Below are 27,862 nucleotides of genomic sequence, written 5' to 3' on the forward strand. Positions count from 1 at the left end.
AAGTTTACTTATTTACTCATCGTTTCCGTAACAATAAATCTTATCAGAGCCACGTTAATTCTACAAGAGATGTTAGGATTAGATTTCATTTTTTTTATATATATACTTTTACTGTATGCTTACATCATAGGCCCCAGCCTTGATTTGTTGGTAAAGGCGGTGCTGGTCCTCATCCCAGAAGGGAGGGTAGCCCACCAGCAGGATGTATAAAATCACACCTGAGAGGAAGTAACATGGTTAGTTAAGACCTCACTTAAAACACTTGAAATGTGCTGGTGCAGAACCATAGATAAAAAGCCATAGACTGAGGTGTCAAGTTGTAGTGAGAGAGAATTTACCGCAGGCCCACATGTCCACTGGTTTCCCATACGGGTCTTTCCTCAGAACTTCCGGAGACAAGTATCCCGGAGTGCCGGCAAAACCTGTAGGAGTAATATGGAGGGAGGGAGGAGATGTGGAATGGTAGGCAGGAGTGGGCAATTCAGTGACCAGGCTTGTTTCTCAACTCACTGAGCGATTGATTGATTGATTGATCGATTGATTGGTTGGCTGCTTGATTGACCAACTGATTCAGGTTGAAAAATGGATGGATGAATACTCACCAAACCATGCCTGCTGGTCCCCCTGCACCTCGATAGCCAGCCCAAAGTCAGCCAACTTGACCGCCGCCCCCTTCAGCTTACTGGCCAATAGAAGGTTCTCAGGCTGGGGGGGGCGGAGTCAAACAGGTTAGAGGTGAGAGGTCACACGCTCTGGGAACAAGCCGCCCACAGACACAGATCTAAGATCAGATTAGCCAAACCAAATCCTAATCCAAACTATTAGGGGTCAACGATGCTAAACTGCTCTTAAATCAGTGTCTGAGGCAACTCCCTTTCTGCCACACAAATGACAGAGAAACATAAACGTGCACGGGACCAAATCTCTACGTGACCACGGACAGTTTTTTTTTTTTTTTTCCAACGCTGGAGTTGTGGACTTGCTCCCCATCAGTCTCATGGATTCTGAGAGAGTGAATTGGTTACGGACAGATGATGTGCTCGTCCACAGTAACACCCGATTCACTGTTAAAATCCATGAGCGGGAACAAAGTGCACACTGCAGGGAGAAGGATACAGGAGGGAGGTGCGGCGTAACAGGAGACGTGGGTGTAGGAACGAGTGACTCAGCCACATATGGGTAACGACAAACACACATCGCACACTAACACAGTTTAGCACAGTCATAAATATATGTAAGCCCCCAGCAAACACACACACACACACACACAAACACGGACACAGGTGCAGAAAGGTCTTTGCTAACCTAAGGCCAGTTAGACGGTGTGCTCTACTGAATAATACATTTCCTAACATTTAGATGCTCTAAACACAGACAGCCTGTGAGCAGTCAGTTTATGGCAGACATATGACTCAACAGGACACTAAATGACAAGTGGACACATCTACATAATCATTTACATAATCATAAACAAATCCTCCTGATCATGAAGTATCTGAAAACTCAGAGCGACAGACATCTCCCCTAAAACAAAGTCGACAGATTATCACATAAACCATCTCGGTTATTATCATAATTTTCTCTCCTCTTGTTGTTTTTCACAATCCATCTGAACTTTTTCTTTTCCTCAACATAAAAACACTCTCGGGAGGTTATGAAAATAAAGACTGCCATTGGAATATTCATGACCTTGGAAAATCTTTCACATAATTTTTACATAATTATGCAAATGATCATTCCTGAGGTTCTGCCTTGTGATTGCTCCTCGTCCTGTCACCACGGCGCTACAATCAGAGTATTACACAATCCCACACACACACACAGAAAGCACACATAAGGATGCTAGCATACTCTCTGCATCGTCAGGGGTAGTATTAGAGGAGGATCATTAATATGACACTGACAGGAGAGGTATTAAGCCCAGAACATAGATTTTAATGTAACACTATAGGAAAGCAGAGCGAAGCTTTAAGCGTCTGCAGTTTGGTCGGTGTGAATCTTATTCCTGCACACCAGAACTGGACTCAGTTTTCAAAGCTGAGGTCAAGGTCAAATAAGTTTTATTAAATGCTCAAAGCTTTGAGAAAGTAATAAAGTGATGCTATTTCTATTTTCTCCCCCCTTCACGTGAGAAAACACTCATCAAAAACACAAGTGTGTGGATGCAAAGACTGCATAGGGGGAGTCACTGGGTCTTTCTCAGCGTTGCCATCTGTTGCCCAGAGTCACATCTGAACTTGGCTGCTGCAGCCGTGGCTGCGGTCATACAAACCTTCAGATCCCTGTGGACAATCCCATTAACGTGGCAGTGATGGACACTCTCGAGGATCTGCTGTATGCAGTGGCTGAGTGGCAGGAGAGTAATGAACGAGTGCAGGGTCGCAAATGGAAGGAGAGACGGAAAAAGCAGGAGAAGAAGAAGGAGAGGAAGAGAAGATGAGGGTTATTAATAAAGAGGAAACGTGTCACATCATATATCCCTCTCATTAGACTTCTTATGTGTGATGCAGCTTTCTTGAGCGACGACATTAAGTCACATGACGGCAAGTCATTTTTCACACTATATAGACAAAGCGAAGCTATACAGTGTGTGTGTGTGTGTGTGTGTGTGACAAGAAAAACACAGATGCGCATACACACTGTCTCCTAGTTTCTCTCTCTCTCTCTCTGGGGAGGCAGTACTTCAACATAAAGGTAGGCTGTGTATGATTAATAAGGCAGGCTATATGTCGTTAATCACCCTTATAAATAACTCCACGAGATGCGGCAGAGACAAGGCAGCTGTATGATACCTCTGAGACGGCCGTATGCGAAACACACAAATACACACACACCAGTTCACAGATACAGATGCATAATGGCTGCTGTGCTCAGCAGTGTGTGTGTGTGTGTGTGTCGGTGTCTGTTACCTGGCATCAGCCTCACTGTAGTACTCCCTGGCTACGATGTCCTCAAACAGCTCTCCTCCTGTCACCCTGTGGAGAGACAGAGGAAACATTATAGTGCATGTTCTCGTCTCTCTGGGCTGAAACACATTCATTGATTTCGAACACACACGCACACACCGTGTAGTTATACATCCACAAACAATTAAAGCCACGACGATGTACACATTAATGTTTCACGTGTGTTTGCGTGCATGTGAATATGGTTGTTTCTTTAAAGAGGTTTGTATGTGGGCACATATCTACCCAAAGGGCTTCCTACAAACACATCCACAGACACACAAGCATGCAGGAGAGGGGATATAGGTCAGGGAGCGTGTTGCCCCAGCTCTTCATAAGTTCAAACTTAGCCTAGTTACAATTTGTTAAGTGAAGATTTATGCGGCACTAAATAAAACAGGCTGCACGACACAAACTCGTTCTTATTAAGAGAGTCGTTGGCGTATTTCAGCCTAAGTAACGGTCAAGTGTAACTGCCGTGGAGTTAGAAGAGTATTAAATTAAATTGAATTGAATTAAATTATGGTTGACACATCTGTCCTGACACTTAATAAAAATGATGTGTAATGATGACGTAAACCTGGAAAATCAATTTTCACAAAAATAACATGAAGCTTAAAGGTCCAGTGCGTATGATTTGGAACAGCGTTCTTCTGTTTTTCTGAATCTTGCTTCTTGTGAGCTAACTGTTGCTTTCCTCAAGCGCCTGAATTCCTGCCTGCCATACCTGCAAAGTCCAGCCCAGTTTTATCATCACACTGCCACCACCAGCCCTGCACCTCACCGGACATCCACCCAACTCCAGCCCATGCAGACATGGGGAGAAAATGCAAACTCCACACACATAGCCCCAGACTCTGGCCAGTTTTAAACCCAGAACCTTCGTCTGTAACAACTGTGCCACTATGCTGCCAATTACTAAGACATGCTGTCCAACCTGCTTTAGTTAATCATCATGTATCACAAAGAACTTTACATATGTAGTCATTATGAACAGCTGTCATAAGTGTGTGCTTTATAATAACTACAGATGTTTTTATGCGTGTCGTTAACCTCGTAAAAATTCACTCACATTAAATTTAAAAACAAGACACAACATGTGAAATTGCTAGGTTTGCTTACGACTGGCAGAGGATGTATGTCAGAGAGTGTGTTACTCACAGATCAAACACCAGGTAGTGGAAACCCTCTTCTGATATGCTGTCATGGAGTCGTACTGTAGAGAAGAAAAAGAAAAAGAAAAGCAAAACAGAGACAGAAATCAGTCGACACCTCAGTAACACTGCCGATACTCATTATTTACATTCTCCTTTGTGCTCAGAGTCGGGCTGTTAGCTGTCAGATGTGTCAGAAATACAGAGGTAAAATGCAAATCAGGTTGCAAAATCAGTTTCCGACGCATGATGTGCTCTACTAATCTGCTATTCTACTAATGTAGTGATTCATGGTGATTCAGTGATTAGCTGAAACCTTTTGAGCTTTGAATTGAAATGATGTGCACAGTTAACTATACAGAGCTTTGTTGCCTCGAGTATTAATTACTGTAAATAAAACTTTTTAATAACCACATTAACCGACCTGCACTCAGACACACTATTAGCCTTGTGACAGTTAGGTCAGGCCAATGCTTCAACGGTTTGTACGATCATTGTTTTGTCATTGTTATAAAAATTAGGAGTATACTGGGGGTGCAGATGTTTGAACTCTTATAGAGTGTGTGTGTGTGTTTTCTGTCTTTTGCATGTCTCGCCCACTCCCCTTATCTGGCATGTGTTTACTGAGGCTGGTAGGGGGGGATAATTAAAAAATAGTTAAAGGACAAGAGAGACGGGTTAAGGGAAGTGTCATTTTGGACAAGAAACATAATGTTCATTACTAAACGGAAAACCAAAAAAGGAAATTGTTAGTGGATGTCCGAGACAGCCCAACTGACAGAGCTCCTCGAGGAGCCTTTTCTCTGTAACCCCTTTTGTGTGTTGCACTGTTAAACGCTCCTTCTTGTACAAGGATAATAAATTCAACTTTGATACTTTGAATCCAGTCTTCCTTATTTCTAGGGTTCTTCCTTAAAAATTCTCGTAACAGTCATCTCTGGGCTCAAGCCGGATTAGAAAACAAATGAATATTAAATCCTATGTCCTGTTTTCTTAAACTCTGTTTTGAATTTAAAATGAAATTTCAGACTTGTTTCCACGTCGGTTCTTGATCCGTGCAGCTGTGCTGACATTGCTACTGTTTTAATCTGAGGTATTAACATACACAGGACTTTGTATTGACATTAGGAAGTCAATAATGCCCTCAAAGCCCACTAAGCATTTGGCTCCTGATACTAAAGACTTGTCTGACATAATTTCTCTTCTAATATCGTAGTGTTATTCTTTTCTTTCTTTTTTTTTAAGATTTCAAAGCCCACGAGTCCAAATGTTCACCCATAGCTGCTCCTATAAGCGGAGAGTTATCTGACTGCAATGGTAGCTGTGGTGCAGAGCTGATTTAAAAAAAAATCTAAAATAATGAGAGCCAAGAAAAGAAAGAGCATGTGTGGATGAGTGTGGAAAGAACAAAAGAGGACAGACAGCTTCTATCAGAGGTATAATGAGGAGGAAAGAGCGTAAAGGGTCAGTGGTTTAGAGAGAGGGCGTGAGGCTCCTGTGTTTTTCTGATGACTCGGCTGGGAGAGCACACAGATACATCATCATTAGATACCTGTGTGTACTCACACACACACACACACTTGGTTTCTCTCTCTCTCTCTCATCCTCATAACTGTGTCTAGAAGATGAATAGCCATGGCAGGATTCACCAGAGACCTGAACAAAGTATGTGTGTTTCCGTTTGTATCAGCGTGTGTGTATTTTAAGATCGAGGACTCGCAGCTCACCGATGTTGGGGTGCTTCAGTAAACGACAAATCCTCGCCTCTCTCTCCAGCTTTTGATGATCTGAAAGGAAAGCAGAGGAGACACAAACACAGAGAGAAACAGACAGGTTATTTTAACGCTCTTCATTTTTCCTCTCTCTATGACTGGCTTCATGAATCATCTAACGTGAAGTTGGCTGCGAGTTAGTTTTGACTCAGTCGAGGACACGGTGCAGGTGTTTGACCATCGTTGTCAGCGTCAGTGTGTTGTTTGTGTGCTTGACATTCACGCTTCTGTATGTGTGTGTGTGTGTGTGTGTGTTGGCTGTGTGTCAACCCGGCTCTTTTCCTTATCACAACTGAAATGCTCGACTAAAATAATGTGACCTGATATGTGCTTGGTGATGTGCCACGAACAGGCAGGGCGACTGTGCACAACAAAGTGCGAGTGACGGCCACAGTGGATTCATGCTGACCTCCCGCGTTGCATTTTAGGAGCGCCTGCAACGTGTTTGCAAGGATACAAATTCAATTTCAGATCAATGTTATGTAAGACCTAAATTTAAATGTAAAGATCTGTAGATTTTTCTGGGCAATGTGATAATAAACACCGCAAGACTAGAGCCTGGCAAACCAATATAAAAGTAATAATCCTTTTTTCAACTGTATCTGTCTGTTTGGTGCTGCGCAGGCAGTGTACAGAGGATTTGTAGAGTTGAAAGCCAAATACACTATGACAGCGGTGACAGTGAAGCAAAACAGGAATCAAAAATCAAAACAATGAACTGAAAGCCACGAGGGATTGCATTGATCATCGTGGATGGACATTTACCTCAAATACTGTGCTTAAAGGAAAATCAAAGGACACTTCATGTGTTCATGTGTGTCGACGGGGAAACCCACAGCACACGAGCTGAACATGAACCACAGTCACATGGCAGCCCTCGGGGAGAATTTCACATCTGCTCAATGACACCTGACTGACTTTATCTGACTCTACCAAACAAGAAGTGACTCTCAAATGCCTCCCCTGCCAGAAAAAAACACAAAAGTCCAGTCACCCTGATTCAGAGCAACTGAGTCAAAGCAGCTTCGTCATAATGTGTGATGCAGTACGGTGTTGAGGCAACCCATTTCAGCGAGAGAAAGAGAGAGAGAGAGAGAGAGAGGAAGGGAGGGAGGGAGAGAGAAAGAAGAGCAGCAGGTTCTACTTTTTTTTTTTCAAAATAAAATAGGACGCCTATTTTTCACTCTCTTCCCTGTCGCCTTCCTCTGCTTCTCTTGATGCTATGGAAACTGTGGACTCAGTGCAGCTCAGAGGCAAGGCCGACAAAGAACACCAGGCAGCTTGTTCCTATTATAGAAACAGGTATCTATGGTTTGTGTTGATGCTGTGCATCTATATAGAAAGCGAGGTGTCTGCATATAGATGCCTGGTTACATACTAATATGGTGTACATTAAGATTTCTGTCTGTGTTTCTGATACTTAGGTCCATATTTGTCTCTCATCACTCGGCCAGGGGCTCTCCAAGTAACGTTTTACTTGCTATGATACTGAACTTGTAATAAATTTGTTATACAACTAAGACAGTGTCGAGTTTTTCTTCAAACATCTTCAACTGCATCGCCACTGAATATACGACAGAAGCAACAGGCATGCACACACAGACAAACTTGAGGCTGCGCTATACTTTGAACAAAATAGAACTTGGCGTTCTCTCAAATGCTCGAATGCAAAAAAAGGTAAAAGAAATGCCAGCACATTATGTTCACTGTGACTGAAAGACACACCAGAGGGTTGAGTTTATCAGTCGCAGTGAAAGAGATGAAGCCAGAATAAAATCCCAAAAGTGACATGCAAAACAAACACGGGATGAGCTGTGGCTGCACTAGAGTGAAGAGCTAAAAATACAGGAGGAAGATTTATAACCTGGCCTAGAACAGCTAATAAGCACAAAAAACAGTTAATGTGTCCATTAAAAAACCACACGCCTCCGTCCAAGTATAAACCGCAGACCTCTGCTCAAGTGTAAACCACAATCCATTAAATCAAAAAAGAGACAAAATGATTAACTCGCTCACTTCTTTTCTGCCAGTTTGGGTGCAGCAGTGAATCAGGCCCAGACTTCTAATTATACATGTCGAATGATAGCTCATCTACTTAAATTGGGGAGTTGACAAGAGTTTGAATAGACAGCACATAAACTGGAAACATGCACCTCAAGGCCAAACATGGAGCACGATTAATCGCATGAGAGGAACTTCTTGAAAGAAAGCTCCGGTTAAGAACCTAAACGGACGGATGCAGCTCGTTTGTGTTGTTGTAAATCCACCATATTGCCTGTGAGAACATGGCACTTTCAGTTTTCAGCCAGATTCAGAGCAGAGAGGCATCCTGACAGGCAGAGCCAGAAACAAGGGCAGCTCGGCCGTTATTTCATGATTAGCAGGACCCTCTGAGCAAGGTCACTAATCTCTCCATCTCTGCCTCGGTCTTAACACGTTACTGAATGACACGTAATCTCTTTGGCTGTCTCTCAGTCAAACATACAAACTCTGGGTCAACGATGTGAATCTTTTTAACTCGGCAATCTTCCAGTTTTCTTAATCTAGCGCAACATTTTGGTGCTTTAATACTCAAGAAAGATAGTAGCTACATTACCAACTGAAAAAGAGGCTGAACTCTGAACTGACAGTCTAGTATTTTATTGGCTGATTTTTACCAGAATGGAATTCAAAGTGTTCCCTGGAAAGTAGCATAGAATAGAAAACACTTCATTGTCTATCTTTTGTGTGAAAAAAAGAAGAAATTTGTCTTTTCTTCCATGCCCAGAGATCAGGAACCATTAAAAATGTGTATATCTTCAAATAGGGATCGTGTACTCTGTTTAAATTGCTTTGGCTGACCTCAGAAGTCCTGAAGTTTATGCAGCAGGAAGTCCCCACTACCTCCTGGCCATACTTAGTTTAAATACTTGGTTTGACCAGGTTGTTACAAAAGATGACGGTCATCAAACCACTTTAGGAAATCTGTAACTTATGACTGTCTGACAATGTGTCTGAAGTGCTGTGTTTGTTCGTCTCCAGTTTTCCTCGGGTTGATGTTTTCCAGATTATTGCAACATCATTTGCGTCCATGAGCAGCTGGACACTTAGAGACTGATTAGTCTCGTCCATCGTCCATCCAGCCCTTTATCTTCAACTTCCATCATCTCTTCAATGCTCCCTAACATGACCAAGCATAACCTTTTTTTCTTGTATTTACATATTCCCCTTCTTATCTTGCGCTATAATTCCTTGTTTCCTTGTTCATAGAAATAAATCAATTCTGATTTTCTCTGAGAACGCATCCACTGGTTGTTGTTTGGACACACCCTTACAGCTTTTGTTGGCGTAAAATATTCTGTGTAGACCGCATCATTTTGTATTAGTGCCGTCACTTGACTCATCTTGTTAGGCAACGATCAACATTAGAAAGCGTCCAGGAGTCTACTACCTCTTCTCCTTTTTTAAGATTTTTTTATTTATTTCTGATAGCGACAGCTGGAGAGTGACAGGAATGCCGAGAGAGAGAGAGAGAGAGACGGGGAATGACATGCGACATGCCAACTATAGCTGGGGAAAATCTATCCAACTGACTTGGCAAAAAAATTGTTCATGGATGAGGTAATGTATTACGTAAGTGCTAATCACATGTTCACATGTTCATATGTTTTGTCACGTTCGCCAACTTCCTTCCTGATCCTCTGACGTATCTGAAGTATCCCGTGTTTGAACCGCAACCTGGAACATGTTGCTGCATTGATGTGTTGCTTTTTGAATATATTTCTGCTGTTTTAGGCCAAAATAATGTAAATACTTTTACAAGTATTAAAACGCTGCTTTAAAGGGGTGTTCATATAAGGTTGGCTGTATTTTTTGTGTGCACTGTAAATGTCTGTCATATGACAGCCTCACTCCCTCTCTCCATAATTTTCCACCTCCACTTTTCTTTCACTCTCTCTCCCTATCTCTCTCTGTCCCTCCTCCACAGGTAGTCCACCTCCCAGCCGGCTGGACATCTGTTGTCTAGCAACTCCTGCACCAATCAGAGCGTCGGGCCTCTCCTCTCCTCTGCAGTGGAACCAGCCTTGCATGCAAATGGCCGACATCGAGAGTTCACGCACAACTATCAAACTCTTCAGAAGTACTGACAGGAGAGCACAATTAACTAATTCAGGGACAGGATCAACACTTTATTTTGAAAGTCACACGTCTCTGCAACCAAACCATTAAACCCAAAACACACAGAGTACACACTGCGGATGTATATTAGGATAGAAATTAGAACTGGAACTTCACAGATCCTGTTAGTGACATGCTTAGAAAGTAGAAAAGGGAACATCACAGATCCTGTAAGTGAAATGCAATGCAATAAATACAAAACCCCATACGAAATGTTTGCCTGCTTTGGTTTGCTCAGCTGCTTATGTAACACATTAAAACTTTTCATCGTAGCTCTCTGCAGGTGTAAGATGCATTTGATGTGTTTGGGTTGAAGTCAAGGGTGATACAGTTGTCGAAGCAGTTCATTTGTGGTCTGCTACTTCATAACAGGAAGGGTGCTGCATGGGTTAGTCCTCCTCGGTAGTTGTGAAATAAGAGCGAGAGTTCCTTTATTTAAATTCAAAGATGTACAAGTTAACTGGATTGGAGCACAAAAGTGCCCATAGGTGTAAGTAGAAGTTTTGATTATCTGTATGTTAGCCTGACAGAGCTTTTTTTTATATTATATATTTTCAGTGGACTAGAAAATCACATTTTGCACCAACCAGTCGACTTTGAAATCCGCCTGACTCCCAGAAAGTCTCAGGCTGACAACAATGAGTTGTGACCGGCTGACAAAAACGCTTTACAGTACTTAAATGTGTGTGTGTGTGTGTGTGTGTGTGTGTGTGTGTGTGTGTGTGTCTGTGTGTGTGTGTGTGTGTGTGTGTGTGTGTGTGTGTGTGTGTGTGTGTGTGTGCGTGTGTGTGTGTGTGTGTGTGTGTGTGTGTGTGTGTGTGTGTGTGTGTGTGTGTGTGTGTGTGTGTGTGTGTGTGTGTGTGTGTCTGTGTGTGTGTGTGTGTGTGTGTGTGTGTGTGTGCGAGCTACTGCCACAGCCACCGGTGAGAAGCTTTTTGCTCACGTCGTTAAAACTGACAGCAGCATTTCTACATAATGTGAGGCAAATGTAATTGTGCAGACAAATGTGAAGCTACCTCACTCAGCTGTTATCATTCAGGACTGTCAGGACCTTTCTGGCCTGATCTAAGCTGCGTGTCTAAATGTCGGTATGCATATAGCAGGGAATGACTGTTCATATATAAAGTTAGACTATGTACAATATACCGACTTGCTTCTTGGTGAGAAGATATGTTCTTTTCTTTCTTTCATTGTTAATCTGCTTTGAAAAAAGGTTGAAATAAAGTTTCATTTTAATGTTTTATTGTCTCAAAACTTTCCATGCTCACGATATACTGCTGTAATGTCGATGCAGCTCATTTCAAAGAACAGATTCTTAATATATTTTTTCATTTGAAACTTCTTAGTGAGTACTGAACAGCTGAACTGTCAGCTGCTCCGCGGCCAGCAGGACGCTGACCTCTTGCATTTTTTCACATCATAAACCATCTTGTCTAAAACAATCTATTTCTTGGCACGAGCGCTGCAAGCATGTAGCCTCTGTCCTCCGCAGGTTAAGATTTTGCACTTCGTACCATATTTAGGACAGTCCAGTTGTCATTTATGTCTGTGTCACGTAATCGGAGCTTTGCGTATGTTCCTATTGTCTCTATTACTCGGGATATGATGCAATAAGTGAAGACAAGCAACTTTTCATAGTAGAGTGTCATGCTTCTTAGAAAAATAACTTGCAGAAACTGCGCTTCTTCGATGCGTTATTAATGAATCACAATCATTTTTGTTGGGTCTCTTAATTGCAAAAGTAATGTTTCTCATAAAGTCATCATATGGTTTCCATATGCGGTTATTTTCTCTTCTTGGGAAAACCCAGGAGGCAGTTCTTCCTTGAAGAGGAAAGCACGGTGTTATAAGAATATAGAATTGGAAATGAATACAGAGGAAGTGTGCATTATTGCAAAATAAGCCCACAAAAGTTATTCTGATGTAATTCATATGAATATTTCCTCACAGTTTATTTTCTTTATTGTCCCTGGAGTGTAATTCTGGTGCGGTATAAAAACATTTTATTTGCTTTGACTTGAATTATCCTTCCATAGTTTCCTTTCTTTGGACCTGCGTGTGTAAAAACCTAAATAAAAGATTTCTCTTAGTGATTGTATTATCAGATCTGTAACTTGTTTTTGTATCTTGATTCCCATTTTTCAGGTTGGAGGACAACTTCCCTCTAACTCTGAGAGCAAAAATAATCCACATTAAGCGACCTGTTTGCTTACAGAGTTCAGTCACGCAGACAAACTTCAACATTTCCACCCCTCCTTCTGTCTCCCTCCACTGCTTCTTCCAGTCAGTCTTCTGATGTGTCGCGCCTGCAACCGCACTGCAGCAGAGTGCACCGCTGCGAGTGTATGTGTGTGTTGTTTCCTTTTGCCTTTTGTAGTTTGACGTCCTGTAAGTCTAACACTAGCTCTAGCTTTAGGGACAGACAAGAGAAGACATAGACAGACATCGAAGAGCCGGAGGAAAAACAAGCAAGCGACAGGGACAGAAATAGAGGCAGAGCCAGCAGCAGACAGATAAAGATAGTCAAATAAGCACAGAAAGAGAAAGAGGCCAGCATGTGTATCATCACAGAGCAGCACACTTTAAACATCCTGTCCCCAGTTTGTATCTTCGTCTTATTAGGTTATGGTGGTCATCTGTTTTCTGGCCTCTTGTATCAGTCAGACCCACATAACACCGGCGCCCACACATTTCACTGAAACCTAAAGTTTACACACACACACTAGGAAAAACAAATGTCATTGGGATTACAGGCAGGCCATGTAGATCTGCAGTAAATGTCGTTACCATTGAGGTAACAGGTTAATTAACTGGCTAGTGATGGCAGTGTGATCTGTACACTACAGAGTGACTTTACACAGCGGAGCACTTAGCTCCATTTAATGTGAAGAAGGTGACGTTTGTTACTTCAGGAAAAAAAAAATATAGAAAAGGTTAGACTTGTTTTTATTTTTGCTGTACTAATGAAACAAGCAGGGGTCACCGAGGAACTCTTTAAGTACCATTAAGTGCAATAATATAATGAGTATATGGATAAATTAACATCAGCTGCACTGACGTGGTGTTTTATCACAAAGGTTCGTTCCAGTGAGGCAGCTATAGCTAGAAAAGGCTGACACCCACAACGTGTCCCAATCCGTGTACGCTTCACTTGCTTTTTTGAATACATAAGTGCATTCACACAGTCAATTATGTCAAAATGAAGTGTAAGTGTTGAGCACAGAAGCGGAGGAACCATCGGGATTGTGAAATTGCAGTCAAGGAAGCTGCTTACAGTTACGGTGAATACCACGATATAAGTTGTACATTATGTTTTATATTTATATTTATACATGTGTTTTAGACGTCAAATGTCAAATGTTGCAGAAAAAGAAAAAGCAGTAAAATGTTGCAACGATACTGGAACAAAGAGTTACATTTTTGACCTGTCTGGTAATATTTTTATTGTGTAAGGTCAGTTTCTGGGCTCCGTACGCGTCTCCGTCGCCCTCTACTTTTTTTGTCAGAAAAAAAAACAAACACGCTGAATTTATTATTACATAAAAAAGTTTTGTGGAGGAGGAAATGTGCCGTGACCTGTTGCTACAACGGATTGCCAAATCCAACTAAATTCCATCAATAATTAATGTCATTCATCACGTAAAAAGCGTAAAAACGTAGCAGTTTGAGCTTGTATGGGCATCAATCAATTAATCAATTGAAACAATCTTAATTCTCTTAATTGCTAATGAAAATAAACCTTCGTTGAGGTCTTTACCCTAATGCACACACAAATCGGCCCACCGCACACACCGCAACACGGCGCTGGAATTGCTGCTCCGATTTAATTAAGAGTTTTAATTAAAAAAAGATGTAGTGGGTGAATGTAACATCCTGGGGCCAGCGGCTAAGTAGTCCTCCTCCATATGGTTCCATTTAACCACCCGCAGAACCCGGGGGGTCTAATGAAACCGTGAAACCATCCAGGATGCTGAGACACCGTCACCCTCTGCTGGTTCCCAATAGAGGAAGACTTATGAGACTGATAACTCCCTTGCTTTTCCTTCTGAGGAGAAACAAAAGGTGGCTGGTGTCAGAGATAAAGCTGCCCCCAGAGTATTTCTGGGAGGCTCATAACGTACGGTAATGTCTGCTTTTATCTTATACAGCGTAATGCTGCTGCATGCACATTAGACTATGTAAAAGTGGTTTAATCTGAGTGCGGTGGACCGGAGACATCCTGACAAAGAAAAACAGCAATGAAGCTCGACTGTACGGTGAATTCTTGTGTTATAAATATGGATGGAAGTCAAGTCAAGTGCTACACAGCACTGGCAGCACCAGGGTATGGAAATATTATACCCATAATCATAGCACAAGCAATTCTTCATGGAAATAATCATTTGTTATTTAAAGAACAGTTATAAAAGCATGGATGTCTAAAAATGTCCTTTATGTAGCTCCCTGGTTACCACAAGAGCTGGCATAGCAACCAGCACCGGTTGATCAGTAAGGAAGGCAAATGCATTGCTTAACATCTAACTACGTGTGCATGGACTGTTTTAAAGTGTGCAAACTTAAGAACACACCAGGTGTTAAAACCTAAAGGAAAAATTCCACATTTACTACATCTACTTGCTGCATTTACTCAAAATAACGTCCACCAAACCCCAAGAGAGAACGAGCCTGAACTTTCCATCCAGCTTTTTCTTTTACATAAAGGTGCGGAGAGAAATTGCGTTAATCTACAGAGATTCTACCTCTTCTGCTTTTCATGTTGGAACAACAGTGCAAAATTGTTTTTTTTTGGAAAGGAGAATTTGCGAAGTACAACACGATCTGTTTTTTTAATTAAAGGATGTTTCTGCAACTTTCCGGCAGCGGTGATGTATCCTATCTATCCACCACCATCGAGAAATTCAAGGCACATTTTTATTAAGTCAATAAAAGTGATAAACTTTACTTTAATGCTTCCATAAATGTTCATTCTCCAGTACTGATATGGTTCTGCTGGATGAAAACAATGAACACATCCAGATCTTTCTCTTATTTCCCATTTTTTTAACGTAATTCCTTACTTCCTTCAGACGTTATCCATCAATGAGTTTCACAGCTGTCCACGAGTTGGATAAAGACCCAAACACCATGAATTGTGAGTACTTGGGGAGGATGGATGTGTGAGGGAGGGAGAAGAGGAGGGAGGACAGAGAGGAGACATTTGTTAGGGAGAAAGGGTAAATCAAGAGAAGACAGAAGGAGACGCAGCACTCTGTAATTAAGAACGCCTTCGAGTCCATTACCCCTGTTAGTCATTCTGTAGGTTCGTTTTAAATTAAAAAAAATGACATTTTAAAAATGCAAGAGCTGCAGTTTTGATTATAGCTTACGTTATTAACAAAGTTTTATGAGGTGAAAGTTTTATCTGGTGACTACTGAGTTTGAAAGTCGAAACTGTCACCAGAAATTAATACGGCTGTGACTAATTAGCTACAAATAAAACTGCACCCAGCTGCTGTTTGGTTGATGTGCTCTTTGAATTTCACTACTAATTATTACTATCTACTGTATTTATCTGGAGGAAGCGCCACTCTGCATCATTTTGATGTTTGAAAATATAATAAGTACTCTTAGTCTTCGTGGCTTTAAAGTGAAGCCGATGTGGAAGTACCAAAAACTGCAGTTCTTCGAGCGGCCACAAAACGAGTCGGTCTCCATGATCGTCCACATTAAAATGCTCGACTTCACAGCAGGAATAAACATTATTACATTGCAATGAATCGTGTTTATGCTAAAGTGACACGGTAGTGACTAAGCATACCTCTCAGATCGCCCCCAAGCACAAAGAAAAATAAACCAAAGACATGTGTGATGACAAATCTTTGATTCATTTCTGATTTTCCCACTTCGTGTTTTCATGCTGGTGAACAGTATTTGGTATCAGTGTGTGTTTTCTTTGTGTGCACATACTTGGTTTGTGCAATAAAATGTTCCATCTTTATGCACTTTGCAATGTTTTTTCTAAGTTATAATCAATGCTGAAGAAGGCAATATGCACCAAAACACATAATCCTATAAACCTCTGTGGCTACGTCAAACCTTTAAGCATGTACTGTTGTTTTAGAGCTGTGAAGTAGTCTGTCCTGTCAATCTCTGATGCTAAGAAGAGTAGAGCCGTTAATTTCGGGTATGTCAGGTGTCATTATAACTGTGGGAGGCACGTGAGATCACACAAGAATCCATTGTGCTAGGCTTTAAGCTATGCTGTGTCCGAACACATTGGTTAAGGACTACAAGGAACTACTGGCAGCATCATACATGATATATGATATGATATATGATAGATAACATACCATATATCATATCTTATCAGAATTGGAGAGTATTTATTTATTGAAATAAGATCAAAGATTTCTTCTTGTGCTTTCAGGCGTATCTAATGGCTTTTATCAGTTTTGCTCAGTTGTCATGGAGATGGCTCAGTTGTCATGATGTGTCCTCAGCACACACACACACACACACACACAATTGAGCAAACTCTGCCAATGAATGCCACAAGACGTGGCTAAAAGATCCAGAAGAAATCCAGTAAGCAGACCTTGATTCAGGGAATTCTGTTTGCCATCTCATCTTTGACGACGTCAGACGGAAAATGAACATCTCGCCGAGCGTGCGTTAATTTGATACCGTTGTGAGAAATGTAAGGAAATGAAAAGGAGTCAATTAGCAGCCGCATCATTTCATCTGACTCTTTGTCATAAAGAAACAGGAGACGTCTGTAATCCGACTCGCAATTAGAGAGTCCCAACATACAGACAGACGGACGCACACAAACACCGTCCACAGTTTCAGGCTCGATCTCAAACAGGTAAGCATCGACTGAAACCAAAAACCCGGCTCCTTTCACAAGATGTGATTTTTTCCAGTACTGTGTGTGTGTGTGTGTGTGTGTGTGTGTGTGTGTGTGCGTGAGAGATAGAGACACCCAGAGTGAGAGAATGACCAGTGTTTATTTTTAGCCTTCAAGCACCCTGTGAGTCATGTGATCCCCCCCTTCTTCCCGCTGATCCCTCCTTCCTTTCCTTCCCTCCTATCTCTCTCTTTCTCTTTCTCGCTCTCCTGCCTTCCCTTCACTTCAAAGTGAGGTGAAACAGAGTCACACCGGAAGAATGCAAGAATAAAGACGATAAGGAAAAGGGAGGGTAAAGCAAGAGAGAAGACAAATCTTTATCTTGCCTAACGAGGGGAAACTATGCGAGGGGCGAAAAAAGAATACATGCACATAAAAACATGCATAAAAATACCACTGAGGAAATCTGGCTTACACCTCAGCAGCAGCTATCTTTGTTACCATGACACCTCGATATAACAGAAATAACAACGGCACCGTCCCTATTACCAAAGAGTCTGTCTACTATCAGGGAGGGTCAGCTATGAATTGTGGATAAAAACAATATCTGCAGCTCTGATGGGAATTTTCCAACGTGGTGCAATACGTGAGGATGGAAACCATCAGCGCTGCATCAAACAACGCTGCAACACATTTTAATAAATCTTTGTTCCGACTCCTCCGTCCTTGTAAATGCAGCCCTGTTTCTTTACCCTGTCTCCGTTTCACTCCCACAATGCAATGCAATATTTACACAGCGAGAAAAAGGAGGCCTTTTTAAAAAATTCAAAACATCTTTATTGCAACAGTGCGAACCCACTCAACTGTTAAGACAAGCTGAAAGGGTCACATAGTCCGGGGGAATGAGGTTAGTGCACAGATACACAAGGACGATCGTGTGCGTGAACACACACACACACACACAAACAGATGTGGGATTGCGGACACTCGCACAAGCGTGCACACACACAAACAGCACATCACAAGCAAATACAAAGTGACAAAAGAGAGCACAGACAGAGTCATAGTGACAGGACACTGACGCATGCACATGAAGGGAGAGGACAAATATTCAACTGCTGTAAGGGGTAGTGTGCACACACACACACACACACACACACATTTAAATGTCTTTCTTTCTCTGATTATCTCTCTCTGTCTCTGCTTCCTATCCTTTTCTTCTTCTCTCGCTGCTTCCTCTCATTCACTGCCTCATCTGCTGCTCTTAATGAAATGCTGCATAATCAGGATTGCAGATTGCAGGACTGTGACTGGTCCTATAGGCCCAACACACATGTGTGCATGCAACCAGACACACATACACACACACGCAGTGCCTTGATCTGCCTGCTATCCAGCTACCAATCCTACCCTAAACCCTTTTAAATTATATATACTCACACACGCACATGCACTTACCAAGGCAAACACACACAAACACGGTGGTAGAGTGAGGTTGATCCTGCCAGAGAGAAGGGAATCATAGTTGGAATTCTAGGGCTTATCGCGGAAAGAGGGTAAGACCATATCTGACATGCAAGCATGGCCGGTATGTAACACACACACACACACACACACACACACACACACACATAAACACACAGGAAAAAACAGGGAGAGAGTGACATAGATACTGTGTGTGGTAGGTTTATGCACCACCACAGATCAACATGCATATGCGGTGAGATAACCCTTTGCGGTATTTTTGGAAAATCTGTCCCAGCATGCAAGTGGTGAGACACTGATCCGTCTGCCGAGGTGTCTATTACCAAGACTGCACTCAGCGAGCGGCAGGGTCAACACGGGCGGAAGGGAGGCAGAAAGAGGGAAAGGACTGGGCGAGGGAAGCGGAAACAAAACAGAGATCCAAGCATGAAGGGAAAGGAAGGGAAGGCAAAAGAGAAAAGGAAGAGATAAGAGCCAAAGCAGAGATGCATGGTGAGGTATTAGTAAAGGAAGGAGGGGGCGAATATAAGCACCTGGTGCAAAAAATATGACAGAGAGAGAACAGAAATAAGACAGGGAGAATAAAGAAAATGCAAAACAAGGAAGATGAGTATATACAAAAGAGCAGAGAGAAGATGGAGAAGGAGGATGCTGAGGAGGAGGAGGAGGAGGAGGAGGAGGAGGCGGGAGCTGCTGGAAAGGACCGAAAGGTAAAATACTGCAAAGAGGGGGAGGGAGCCGCTTGTTAACACACACATACTACAACACCGTGAAGACACATGCATTTGAATCATCACAATGAGGCCGCAGGCGGCGGTATAACAAGTGCAACAGCAACAAGAGCCGAGGCAAGTTACAGTAATTTATTACAAATTGAATTTGAGTTAAACGTCTCAGCTCACATCTACAGAGGCTTTACTCTGTGTGTGGCATGACGGCAGTCACTGCTTATCACAGGCCAGCAAGCTGTGACAAAACACGCCATTGGCTGAAGAGAAGGAGGAACAGCGAAGACGCAACACACCATTGGTTAATAATCATGAATATGCTGTAGGCAGTTGGGTCATGTGTGTGCTTGCGTGTGCATATATATATATAAATATATATATATGTGTGTGTGTGTGTCCCAAGCCTAAGGCAACCAGGCCAGCGGCTACAATTACAGTGACGGATGTGAAAGAACTGGGTCGGCTTCGCAAGAGATCTGCCCCTGGGACGACAAGACCAGCCAGAGCCCTGAATCAATACGGAACACATGCACATGCACACAAAAAAAGCACACACACACACACATACAGCGTGTGTGTGTGTGACAAACATTTACATAGAAACCAGAGGACAGATATGAATAACACAAAAAGGAGAGCATGTACAGTATCACACCGTACAAAAAGTACTTTACGAGTACAGCGTTTAGTCGACATATTTAAACTTGATATACGAAAAATCCAGATGCGTCTCTGACTTTCACTCTCACACACACACACACACACACACACACACACACACACACACACACATGCACACACCTACACGCACACTCATTCTCCCCAAAGCCTTTTTCAGGGGACGTTCACAGCTCGTCCATACGTAACTCTGTGATACTTGGGGGCATGTTGTTCTTCTGCTCACATGTGATGTGTGTGTTTCCGTGCACATCTGTGTGTGTGTTTTTGTGTTTCCGTGCACATCTGTGTGTGTGTTCTTGTGTTTCCTACCTCTGGCAGAAAGCTTCTTGGTGTTGATGATTTTGGCGGCGTACTCCTGCCCGGAGGAAATCTTCACGCACCTCCTGACCACAGAGAACGCGCCCCTGAAATCAACACAGAGGAATACTTAATAAAAAAAAAAAAGGCTCACAGGGACAACATGAGGCGTGATCCGTGCAAGCTGATGTACAATCAGAAGAGGGTTTCAAAACTGAGAGCGGGGGCTTAGTGTGACTCAAGAATCTGGCTTGACTCAGCCGAAGGAAGTAAAACTTGAGATTACTTTAGGTACTTGAAGGTACTTGGGATTTGTTGATTTGGAGGAAAGACCTAAGTCTTTAAAGTTAAGACTCAAAACAAACTTGACTAGAATCAAGCTATTCTGGAGGGATATGTTTCTATGGTAACTAAGATCAAATTCATTGCAACCTGCCTCATGACAAAGGGTTCCCTGAAAACAGCTTAAAGATTTTTCATTTTATGAATCAGCCCTCGGATGTCATATCACACGTGAGTAATAACAAACATGACTGAGCACATTTCAATATTAAACTGCACAAAAGCATGGGTACGTGCAGCTACTCACACCCCCGTACCTCACACCACAACCCGTGATGCCAAGGAACATGCCTGCCAGCCCCTCTATTGTTTAAGCCATGTGTTGTTCTGGTGTTCCAGGCACATGTATGAAGATCACAAAACTAGGTCAGCTATATATGAGGGGCGGAGAAGAGCACAGAGTGCTGCATCTCTCATCTCTAAATGCAGCCATGGAGCCTCAGCTCTGCAGCCATGTGGGCCCGCTTTGCTATTCAACCTCCATCTCTGTCTGTGCACGGCTTTTTTTTTTCCCCGTTCTTTTCGTTCAAATAAAATCTGTTCTCATCCCGTCTCGCTGCAGACGGCATCAGAGATACTCAGACAACATCAGAGATATCATAAACAGAAGCATTTGGGTGCAGACAGAGGCCGCAGAGACAAAAATGAAAATACACTCATCACCTCAAATGAACCTCTTTCCTTCACTCGCTGTACTTCTCAAACTTGGTGTAAAGTTGTGTTATTCGTTGAATGCAACATGAGAATAAAGTGCGGCTTTGTGCCTATGTAATCACCGCTGAGTGTATAGTGATGTGTGCCATAAACATGTTATCTAACATCCTCCGGAGTGAGCAGCTTGCCACTAAAGCTTACCTCTAATTTATGAGGGATTTGGTGAAGGAAATGATCATAACATGTTACATAAGAATTTTACTTGACTATCCCGTATAGCTGGGTGATGTCGAGTAGCCGCACAGTGAAATGACCTGTGCTTTTTTATTTGTAAGTAAAGAAAACGCTGGAACAAGGTTAAAGCAGCCAAACCATCTACGACGAGGAAGCTCTCGTGTTTGTTCAAATATGGTTCCACAATTAGATGGAGCACGTTCCACGTGACTCGCTTGGACCATCTGATTACGTAAAAAAAACATCTTGGCATATGGATGCAGAGGAGGAGTTTAGCCAAAGGTCACACAAGTTAAAAAAACGATATGAGAATATGAATTTCCAGACATGCTTTAGTTAAATCATGCGAATCACAGCTTGTTCTCAGCTCATCTATTCCTGAAACTTGCCCTACTTCTTTAATACTCCATGTTTTTGTCAGTTGCGATAATTTCACTGGAGCCATCAAACCTGTATAACACTCAACTATAATGTAACACTGAGTGAGAGCACTGACTTGATCTTAAATAAAGTTTCAAGGGTCTCCTGTTTGATTTTCATCCGTGTGACTGACTGCCTGGTGTATTTAAAGGGGTAAAAACATGCTCAACACACACACTCGTTTGGTCCAGCTGAATCCTCTGAATGTATCTGTGCATGTTCACTGTAATCGCTCACTTGAAACAATAAAAATCATGACTGCATTTTCATTTTATCGGCACCAGCTGGTCTACTGTACGCCGGCGTGGACGGGAAAGCAGTGCAGCAACACAGTAAAGAGATCAGGTGAGTTGAGATGTACTATAAAAGCAATATGGCTGCATTATTAATGACAGATGGTGTAAGATGAGCATGGCACTGGATCATAAACGCAGAGGGGAGGCCGGGGCTGTGGAGGAGCTCTGTCCTCTTCCTCACTGAAACACACAGGCTTCCATCAGGAGGGTGATAGTGGCTAACTTCATCTCACTGCTTAGGCTGAAAGTCAACCCAGGATGCAGACATCTGTGTACACTGACCACGGGGTGTGCACTAGGCAGACTGCAGGTCAGGCAGCGCATGACCACACATCCATGAGCGCGCACACACGCGTAGGTACGCGGATCTCTCTCTCTCCCTCTCTCCCCCTCTCTCAGGGGTGAGGAATTCCCTGCCTGTGTCTGATAATTGACCGCAGCTCGGTGCTTGGTTGGGGAATGTGTCATCGCCAACTACATGGTCTGCTGTCGCATTACCGAGTGTGTATTTCTGTCACGCGGGTGGAGGAGGAGGGGGGAGGAGGAGGAGGAGGATTTGAGGATGGGGTGAGAGAGGCAGAGGAGGGGGTAGGTTACCAAATCTCACCATTTCACACACGCCGATGCATTTCACCTCGGCTCAGTTTACAACATGTTGGGTGGAGGGGGTGAAGTGTCCCCCCCCCCTCCAGTGGCACCCGAAAAGGTCGAAATGCAACATCAGTGGCTGCACAGGATGGAGGCGAATGGCGATACGCTCGTCTCCAACGCACATCTTCTTTCGTAAAGCGCACAACATAAGCAGGTGTAGCGCTGATGTGGGATTAAAACAAATAGGATGCACATGCATGGCAGGCCTGCACGGTACACAGCGTCTTCAGCCCCCCCTCCCGCATCAAAAGGTTTCAGAGCCACACAATCGGCAGCGCGCACACAGACAAAAACGCACAGAGCCCGAAAATCCGCGTCCCTAAGCCAAGGCGGCCTATTGCATAACAGGCTGACATTTACATACACAGAGATGATGCCGGGTCATTCAAAAATCATAACAATAATAAATATGCTTCCTTACTTTCCCAGCTCCTCGAACAGCTGATATTCATCAGTAAATCTCGTGCAGATCGTTAAAGCCATCCTGAAGGAGATGCCGGAGGGGTGTGCGGAGACGCTGATAAGGTGCACTCAACAAACAGGATCCACCACACACACGCACACACGCGCGGGCGCACACACACACACACACACACAGTCGTCAACGCCGCCCGGTTTTTGTCCTCGACCTGCAAGCCAAACGGAGTGGATTCATGCACCGCCGAAGCGCATCGGTGGGAGCTCTCGTTGGATGATTTTTTCTGCGGCAAAATACACAGCCCTGCGCACGTCGTCAGTCTGGATTAAAGCGCGTCCGGCGTTGTGTGTGTATGTGTGTGGGGTTTTTTTTGTCTCTCCTCTATACGCTTCACATGTAGCGGCTTTTCACAGCTCGTAGACGCAGCATTTTGTGTGCATTCCGGTGTCTCTGGTGCGTGTCCGTCCGAGCGCTGAGGGTCGTCTCCGTGCGCGCATCAGACGCAGCACTACCGCACCTACCCCCAGCTGTGCGCTCAGTCCCGCCCCTTTTTCTGCATCCTCACACAGCCCAACTACAAATAATAATAATGATAATAATAATAATCAGTAACAATAACAGTAGATACATATGCTACTTGACTTGTATACCAGCCTGGACAGACAGTTTATTTAAAATGAGGAGCACAGAGAGTCACACCTGAGGAAGGAGTCAGTTTTTTATAATTCAATGCATTAATTAGTATCCTGTTATTAATCAGTTTATTCTATTCAATTCAATTCAATTTTATTTGTACAGCCCAAAGTCACAAAGGCTTTATAATCTGTACAGGGAGTGACACCCTCTTTGCTTAGACCCTCGGTTCGAGTGAGGAAAAACTTGCTCACAAAAAACCCTTTTACTATTATTACACGTTCAAATAGTAGTTGTTGATTTGTTGTGAAGGATCACATTTGTGAGAATGCACAAGCCTTAAAAAGGCTCATGGATGATCAAAGTTCACATTTCCTAATACTTCAATCCTTCCCCGGCAGTCGTAAACATCATTATTACTTCCCACTCCACCGGCCTAATGTCTTCTGTGGCCTTGGACCTTTGACCTTTGCCAAGCCTGAAAAAAACCCTGGGTTATTCTGGCTCGAAGACTACAAGAATGAAACAGGAGGCTGTGTTACAAACTGGGGCTGTGGAGCCAAGCCAAAGACAAATATGTAGACGTGTACATAGAAATGACTTACTGGTACAGAGCAACAGCCAAAACCCACACAGCTTCATTCCTGTCATATCTACATACCACATGCACATAAAGCAACCATAACCATATTTAATTTAGATGCATTTCTGCAAAAGTCAGAAATCTGCTGCTTGAGATCAGGTCTTTTTTAAAAATATCTTTTCATTCTAAAGCATCAACCTTAGTAAGACTATCTGCAGGGGTTGGAAGTTTGATCCAAATGCAATAACAAGTGCTCATGCTGACTGCAGCACTATACAGGGCGTAGCTCTATAATGTAATGATTAACGAAAACTTCCACGAGGAAGTTGAATTAAAGAATTTACAGTAAGACTTCATATCAGTTTTCACAACATTTCCTGTTTCCGATAACAAACAGACTCGTGAGGAGGAAGACGATATGATATGTGCAGATACTATAAAGTGACTGATGTTGGAAACCTCATAATTCTAGCAACAGACATACAGCATGAATAAAACAATACTAATATTTAAGAATGAAAAAGCAAAGAAGTTCAATTTTTAGCACATTTTATTTCATTTATATCAGAATACAATTGAATTTCATAAATATAACAATAAATATATTGAAGACATAAGTTAACAGTAACTCATATATATGTGGCATAAAAACAAGGACAACACAAATCCATAAATAATAATCAATCCATGTCAATGTTTGATGCAAACATGACATGTGAAGTTCTTTTGTCATTTTCAGTTGATACAATGATCATCAGATAAATACTGTTTGGACTTCATTCTTTCTTTCTCTCTCAGGCTCATGAAGCACGTCCCTCCTCGTCCGTTCAGCGTCTTTTGTTGCTAAGAAAAGAAACAGGGGAAAAAAAGAATTACGTAATGTTTTTGTTACATTATCTGATTAAATCATGAAGGTTAAACTATTGTATTTGAGTAGCCTTGTACTTTATGATTAACTTTTACTTACTTTGAGACAATCTTCTCAATCACTCTCTTCACCCAGGGAGCCTCAGGGTCCAGGCAAACCTCCTGGCCTGACACTTTCAGAGTGGCACTGCAAAACCAAACAAGAAACAGACATGCAGTCAGTACAAGTTGATGAAGCCAACAGGTGACAATGGCAAAAATCTCAATCAGCTATCTAGATGGGATGAAAGCTCGAGGTCTTACATGATCTCAGTCTCTTCACAGTGGGAGTTGCGAGGGATGATCTCCACCTTCGCGATGTGGCGGCCGATGGGTTTGCTCTCTGTCATGATGCAGCGGCAGTGCTGCTCGACTCCCAGACTTCTCAGGCTCATCCCTGTTAGGAGACAAAAGTCACACATGGTCACAAAGTGCACAGCATGAGACTCTTGATGCATTAAGGAAAACACAGAAAACTCTTATTCTCTTATTATCTTATAAAATATTGTTACATTTAACTATTGAATAATAAAAAATCTTACCTTCACTGATGGCCAGGAAGGCCAGGAGCACAATGGAGGCGACGAAGATTCTGCTGCTCATCATTTTGCCTTTAACTCTGTAACAATTACCCCAAGAGGAGAATAAGAATGTTTTTCAGAAAGTCTTTCTGTCTGTTGAAGCTTGAAGCTCTGTGTGAAGCAGCTGTTTGAATCTAGCGCTGGAGTGGACTCCTTTTATAAGGCATCTTCAGGAAATGAGTAATTTCAGTATTGTGCAATCCCGGGCTGTTGAGCTCAGAGAGGGAAATTTTTACTGCAATCACCTTATTGATGAGGCGGCAGAGAAATACCCTTCAGGTGGCTCATCAAAAAAATGAATCTTTTTCACCTGTAGCAAGTGAAAATTATTACATCAAGTGGTCATTCATGAATTTTTTTGACAACCTGGTGGAATAAATGCTGGAAGTGCAATACAATGAGAAGTATTGTGCCTCAATTGTGATCTTCATTGTGAAATACAAAGTTTATGTGACTTTTTTTTTTGGTTATAAGATTTTTTACTTTTTTTTTACAGAGACAGCTTGAAGAGTGACAGGAATGTAGGGAGAGACATGCGGGAAATAGCCACAGGGCAACCCAACCCTGGTTTATGAGACTTTTTACATGGGTGGATGCAATAAGACAAGTGCTGCTTACATTTTTTTTATAGGCAATGTCCTCAATAAATAATCCAATGTCAATATAATGTGAAATATTGAATAAATGAAAAGAAAAACTAGTGATAGCTCATTAAATATAATTTGAGTTTCTGTTTTTTTTATATCAACTGAATATTTTTAAGTTTAATTTAATCCCCTTTTCTGTTTGTATCTCCTTGTATTAAATGGATTACTATAAAGAGTCTCATTTCATTTATATTAACTCAATATGAATAGTTATAATTAATGAATAATATTGTTTGTAATCTGCCGCCTTAACTTTTTTAAGTAGATATATATATTTCTTACACTCGAACAGCTACTTGACATTGTGTTTTAGTTCAAAGATGGCGAGTCAGTTACCTAACTGATGAAGTTCACACAGGTGACTACTGTACATTGTACATTCCTGCGTCCTAGATAAAAATCATATTATTGCAAGGTAATTATGACACCCCTGGCACTCATAGGTGACAAATGAAGTTATGTATTTGGTAGCTCATGCATCAGACATTCTTAAAGCAATGGCTGGCAGCGTGTCAAAACGTCTTACAGGACTAAAGCCTGATGCAACCACAACAACAAGCTCAAGCACGTCTGTCTGCGGCGACAACGTCAATTTCACACAGCTCCAGGAAATCAGTATGGGGTAACTTCTCAGTGACGGGGGTCAGCTGTCCCCAATTCAACTTAGTGCTGACTGAAAACTTTTCTTCAACAGGAGACAGTTCAGCTTTTGAAGTGGAACAAAGACAAATTTCTAGAAATGAAAGTTTTTCTTACTTCCTGTTGAACAGGAACCGTCTATAACCATACGCGCAGTACGTTTCCTTTTGTGGTCACCTACAATTGCGACCTTAACCGGATGTGAAATCAAGCTCGGTTAAATAGAGCATGTGATGAGTGGAAAGTTTCTGACTGGGGTTCACACCATGAGTGTGGCAAGGCAAGTGAAAATGGCATGACAGGGCAGCATGTGACTAATATAAATTAAGAAATATATGACCATCTATCTATTGGTCATCCCCTAGATTTACTCTGGGGACCTGAAATAAACATGCTCCAGGTCACAAGAGGAAGTATAATGAAATCTTTCATATCATGATACATAGATGTTTGGATATTCCAAACTTTCTGCTTGACCTCGTTTCAACTTTTGCGGATAAACTACTCAAATGTGGTAAATAGCCAAACTGAAGTGGCCCTGCAGCGTCCTCATGTCTGTTCATTTACGGTAATAGCATGTTACCAGAAATCTTATTCACCCATCGGTGCACACATGGGTGCAGAGCCAGAAAAATATCAGTGTAAGTCCAAAGCACTAGATGAAAATTGCTTTGTGCTTTTGACTGGCGTTATGCTTGTTGATTATATGTTTTGGCACATATTGCCTTCATCAGTATTCATATAACTCAGCAAAACATTGCATAATGCATTAAGGTACTGTATTTCATTGCACACCATAACATAGCATATGA

At 42.2% G+C, this 27,862-nt stretch overlaps 2 protein-coding genes across 11 annotated transcripts in view; both read right to left on the minus strand.

Moving 5' to 3' along the window:
- camk2d2 (calcium/calmodulin-dependent protein kinase (CaM kinase) II delta 2) overlaps positions 1–23,605 on the minus strand; it is a 35,840-nt gene extending 12,235 nt beyond the window's left edge. For 5 of the 10 annotated variants that reach the window (XM_027283727.1, XM_027283724.1, XM_027283725.1 and 2 more), the window contains exons 1-9: positions 23,065–23,605; positions 20,059–20,153; positions 5,827–5,886; positions 4,107–4,161; positions 2,910–2,975; positions 2,273–2,345; positions 603–705; positions 339–422; positions 124–218 (exon numbers count right to left, since the gene is read on the minus strand). In XM_027283727.1, the coding sequence (XP_027139528.1) occupies positions 124–218; positions 339–422; positions 603–705; positions 2,273–2,345; positions 2,910–2,975; positions 4,107–4,161; positions 5,827–5,886; positions 20,059–20,153; positions 23,065–23,126 (693 nt within the window). In that variant the 5' untranslated portion in view covers positions 23,127–23,605. The remainder of the gene's footprint in view (positions 1–123; positions 219–338; positions 423–602; positions 706–2,272; positions 2,346–2,909; positions 2,976–4,106; positions 4,162–5,826; positions 5,887–20,058; positions 20,154–23,064) is intronic. The other 5 variants (XM_027283730.1, XM_027283728.1, XM_027283729.1 and 2 more) reach the window with 1 other exon arrangement.
- A 1,204-nt stretch (positions 23,606–24,809) lies between these two features.
- cxcl8a (chemokine (C-X-C motif) ligand 8a) lies at positions 24,810–25,890 on the minus strand. The gene is made up of 4 exons (XM_010737667.3): positions 25,726–25,890; positions 25,448–25,580; positions 25,245–25,331; positions 24,810–25,120 (listed from the first exon to the last, which is right to left on the minus strand). Exons 1-4 carry the CDS (start codon positions 25,787–25,789, stop codon positions 25,105–25,107), a joined length of 300 nt encoding a protein of 99 aa, XP_010735969.1. The 5' UTR covers positions 25,790–25,890; the 3' UTR covers positions 24,810–25,104.
- Positions 25,891–27,862: the final 1,972 nt, after the last annotated feature.

Source organism: Larimichthys crocea, chromosome X, assembly GCF_000972845.2.
Source record: "Larimichthys crocea isolate SSNF chromosome X, L_crocea_2.0, whole genome shotgun sequence".
In the NCBI taxonomy this organism is placed as follows: Eukaryota; Metazoa; Chordata; class Actinopteri; family Sciaenidae; genus Larimichthys; species Larimichthys crocea.

What these genes read in the sequence shown, in the direction of transcription:
- cxcl8a (XM_010737667.3), bottom strand. Translation starts at nt 25,789, where the DNA reads ATGATGAGCAGCAGAATCTTCGTCGCCTCCATTGTGCTCCTGGCCTTC. An exon ending in CTTCCTGGCCATCAGTGAAG is followed by an intron (nt 25,581 to 25,725) that starts GTAAGATTTTTT and finishes GTCTCCTAACAG; the next exon opens with GGATGAGCCTGAGAAGTCTG. An exon ending in TGTGAAGAGACTGAGATCAT is followed by an intron (nt 25,332 to 25,447) that starts GTAAGACCTCGA and finishes TTGGTTTTGCAG; the next exon opens with TGCCACTCTGAAAGTGTCAG.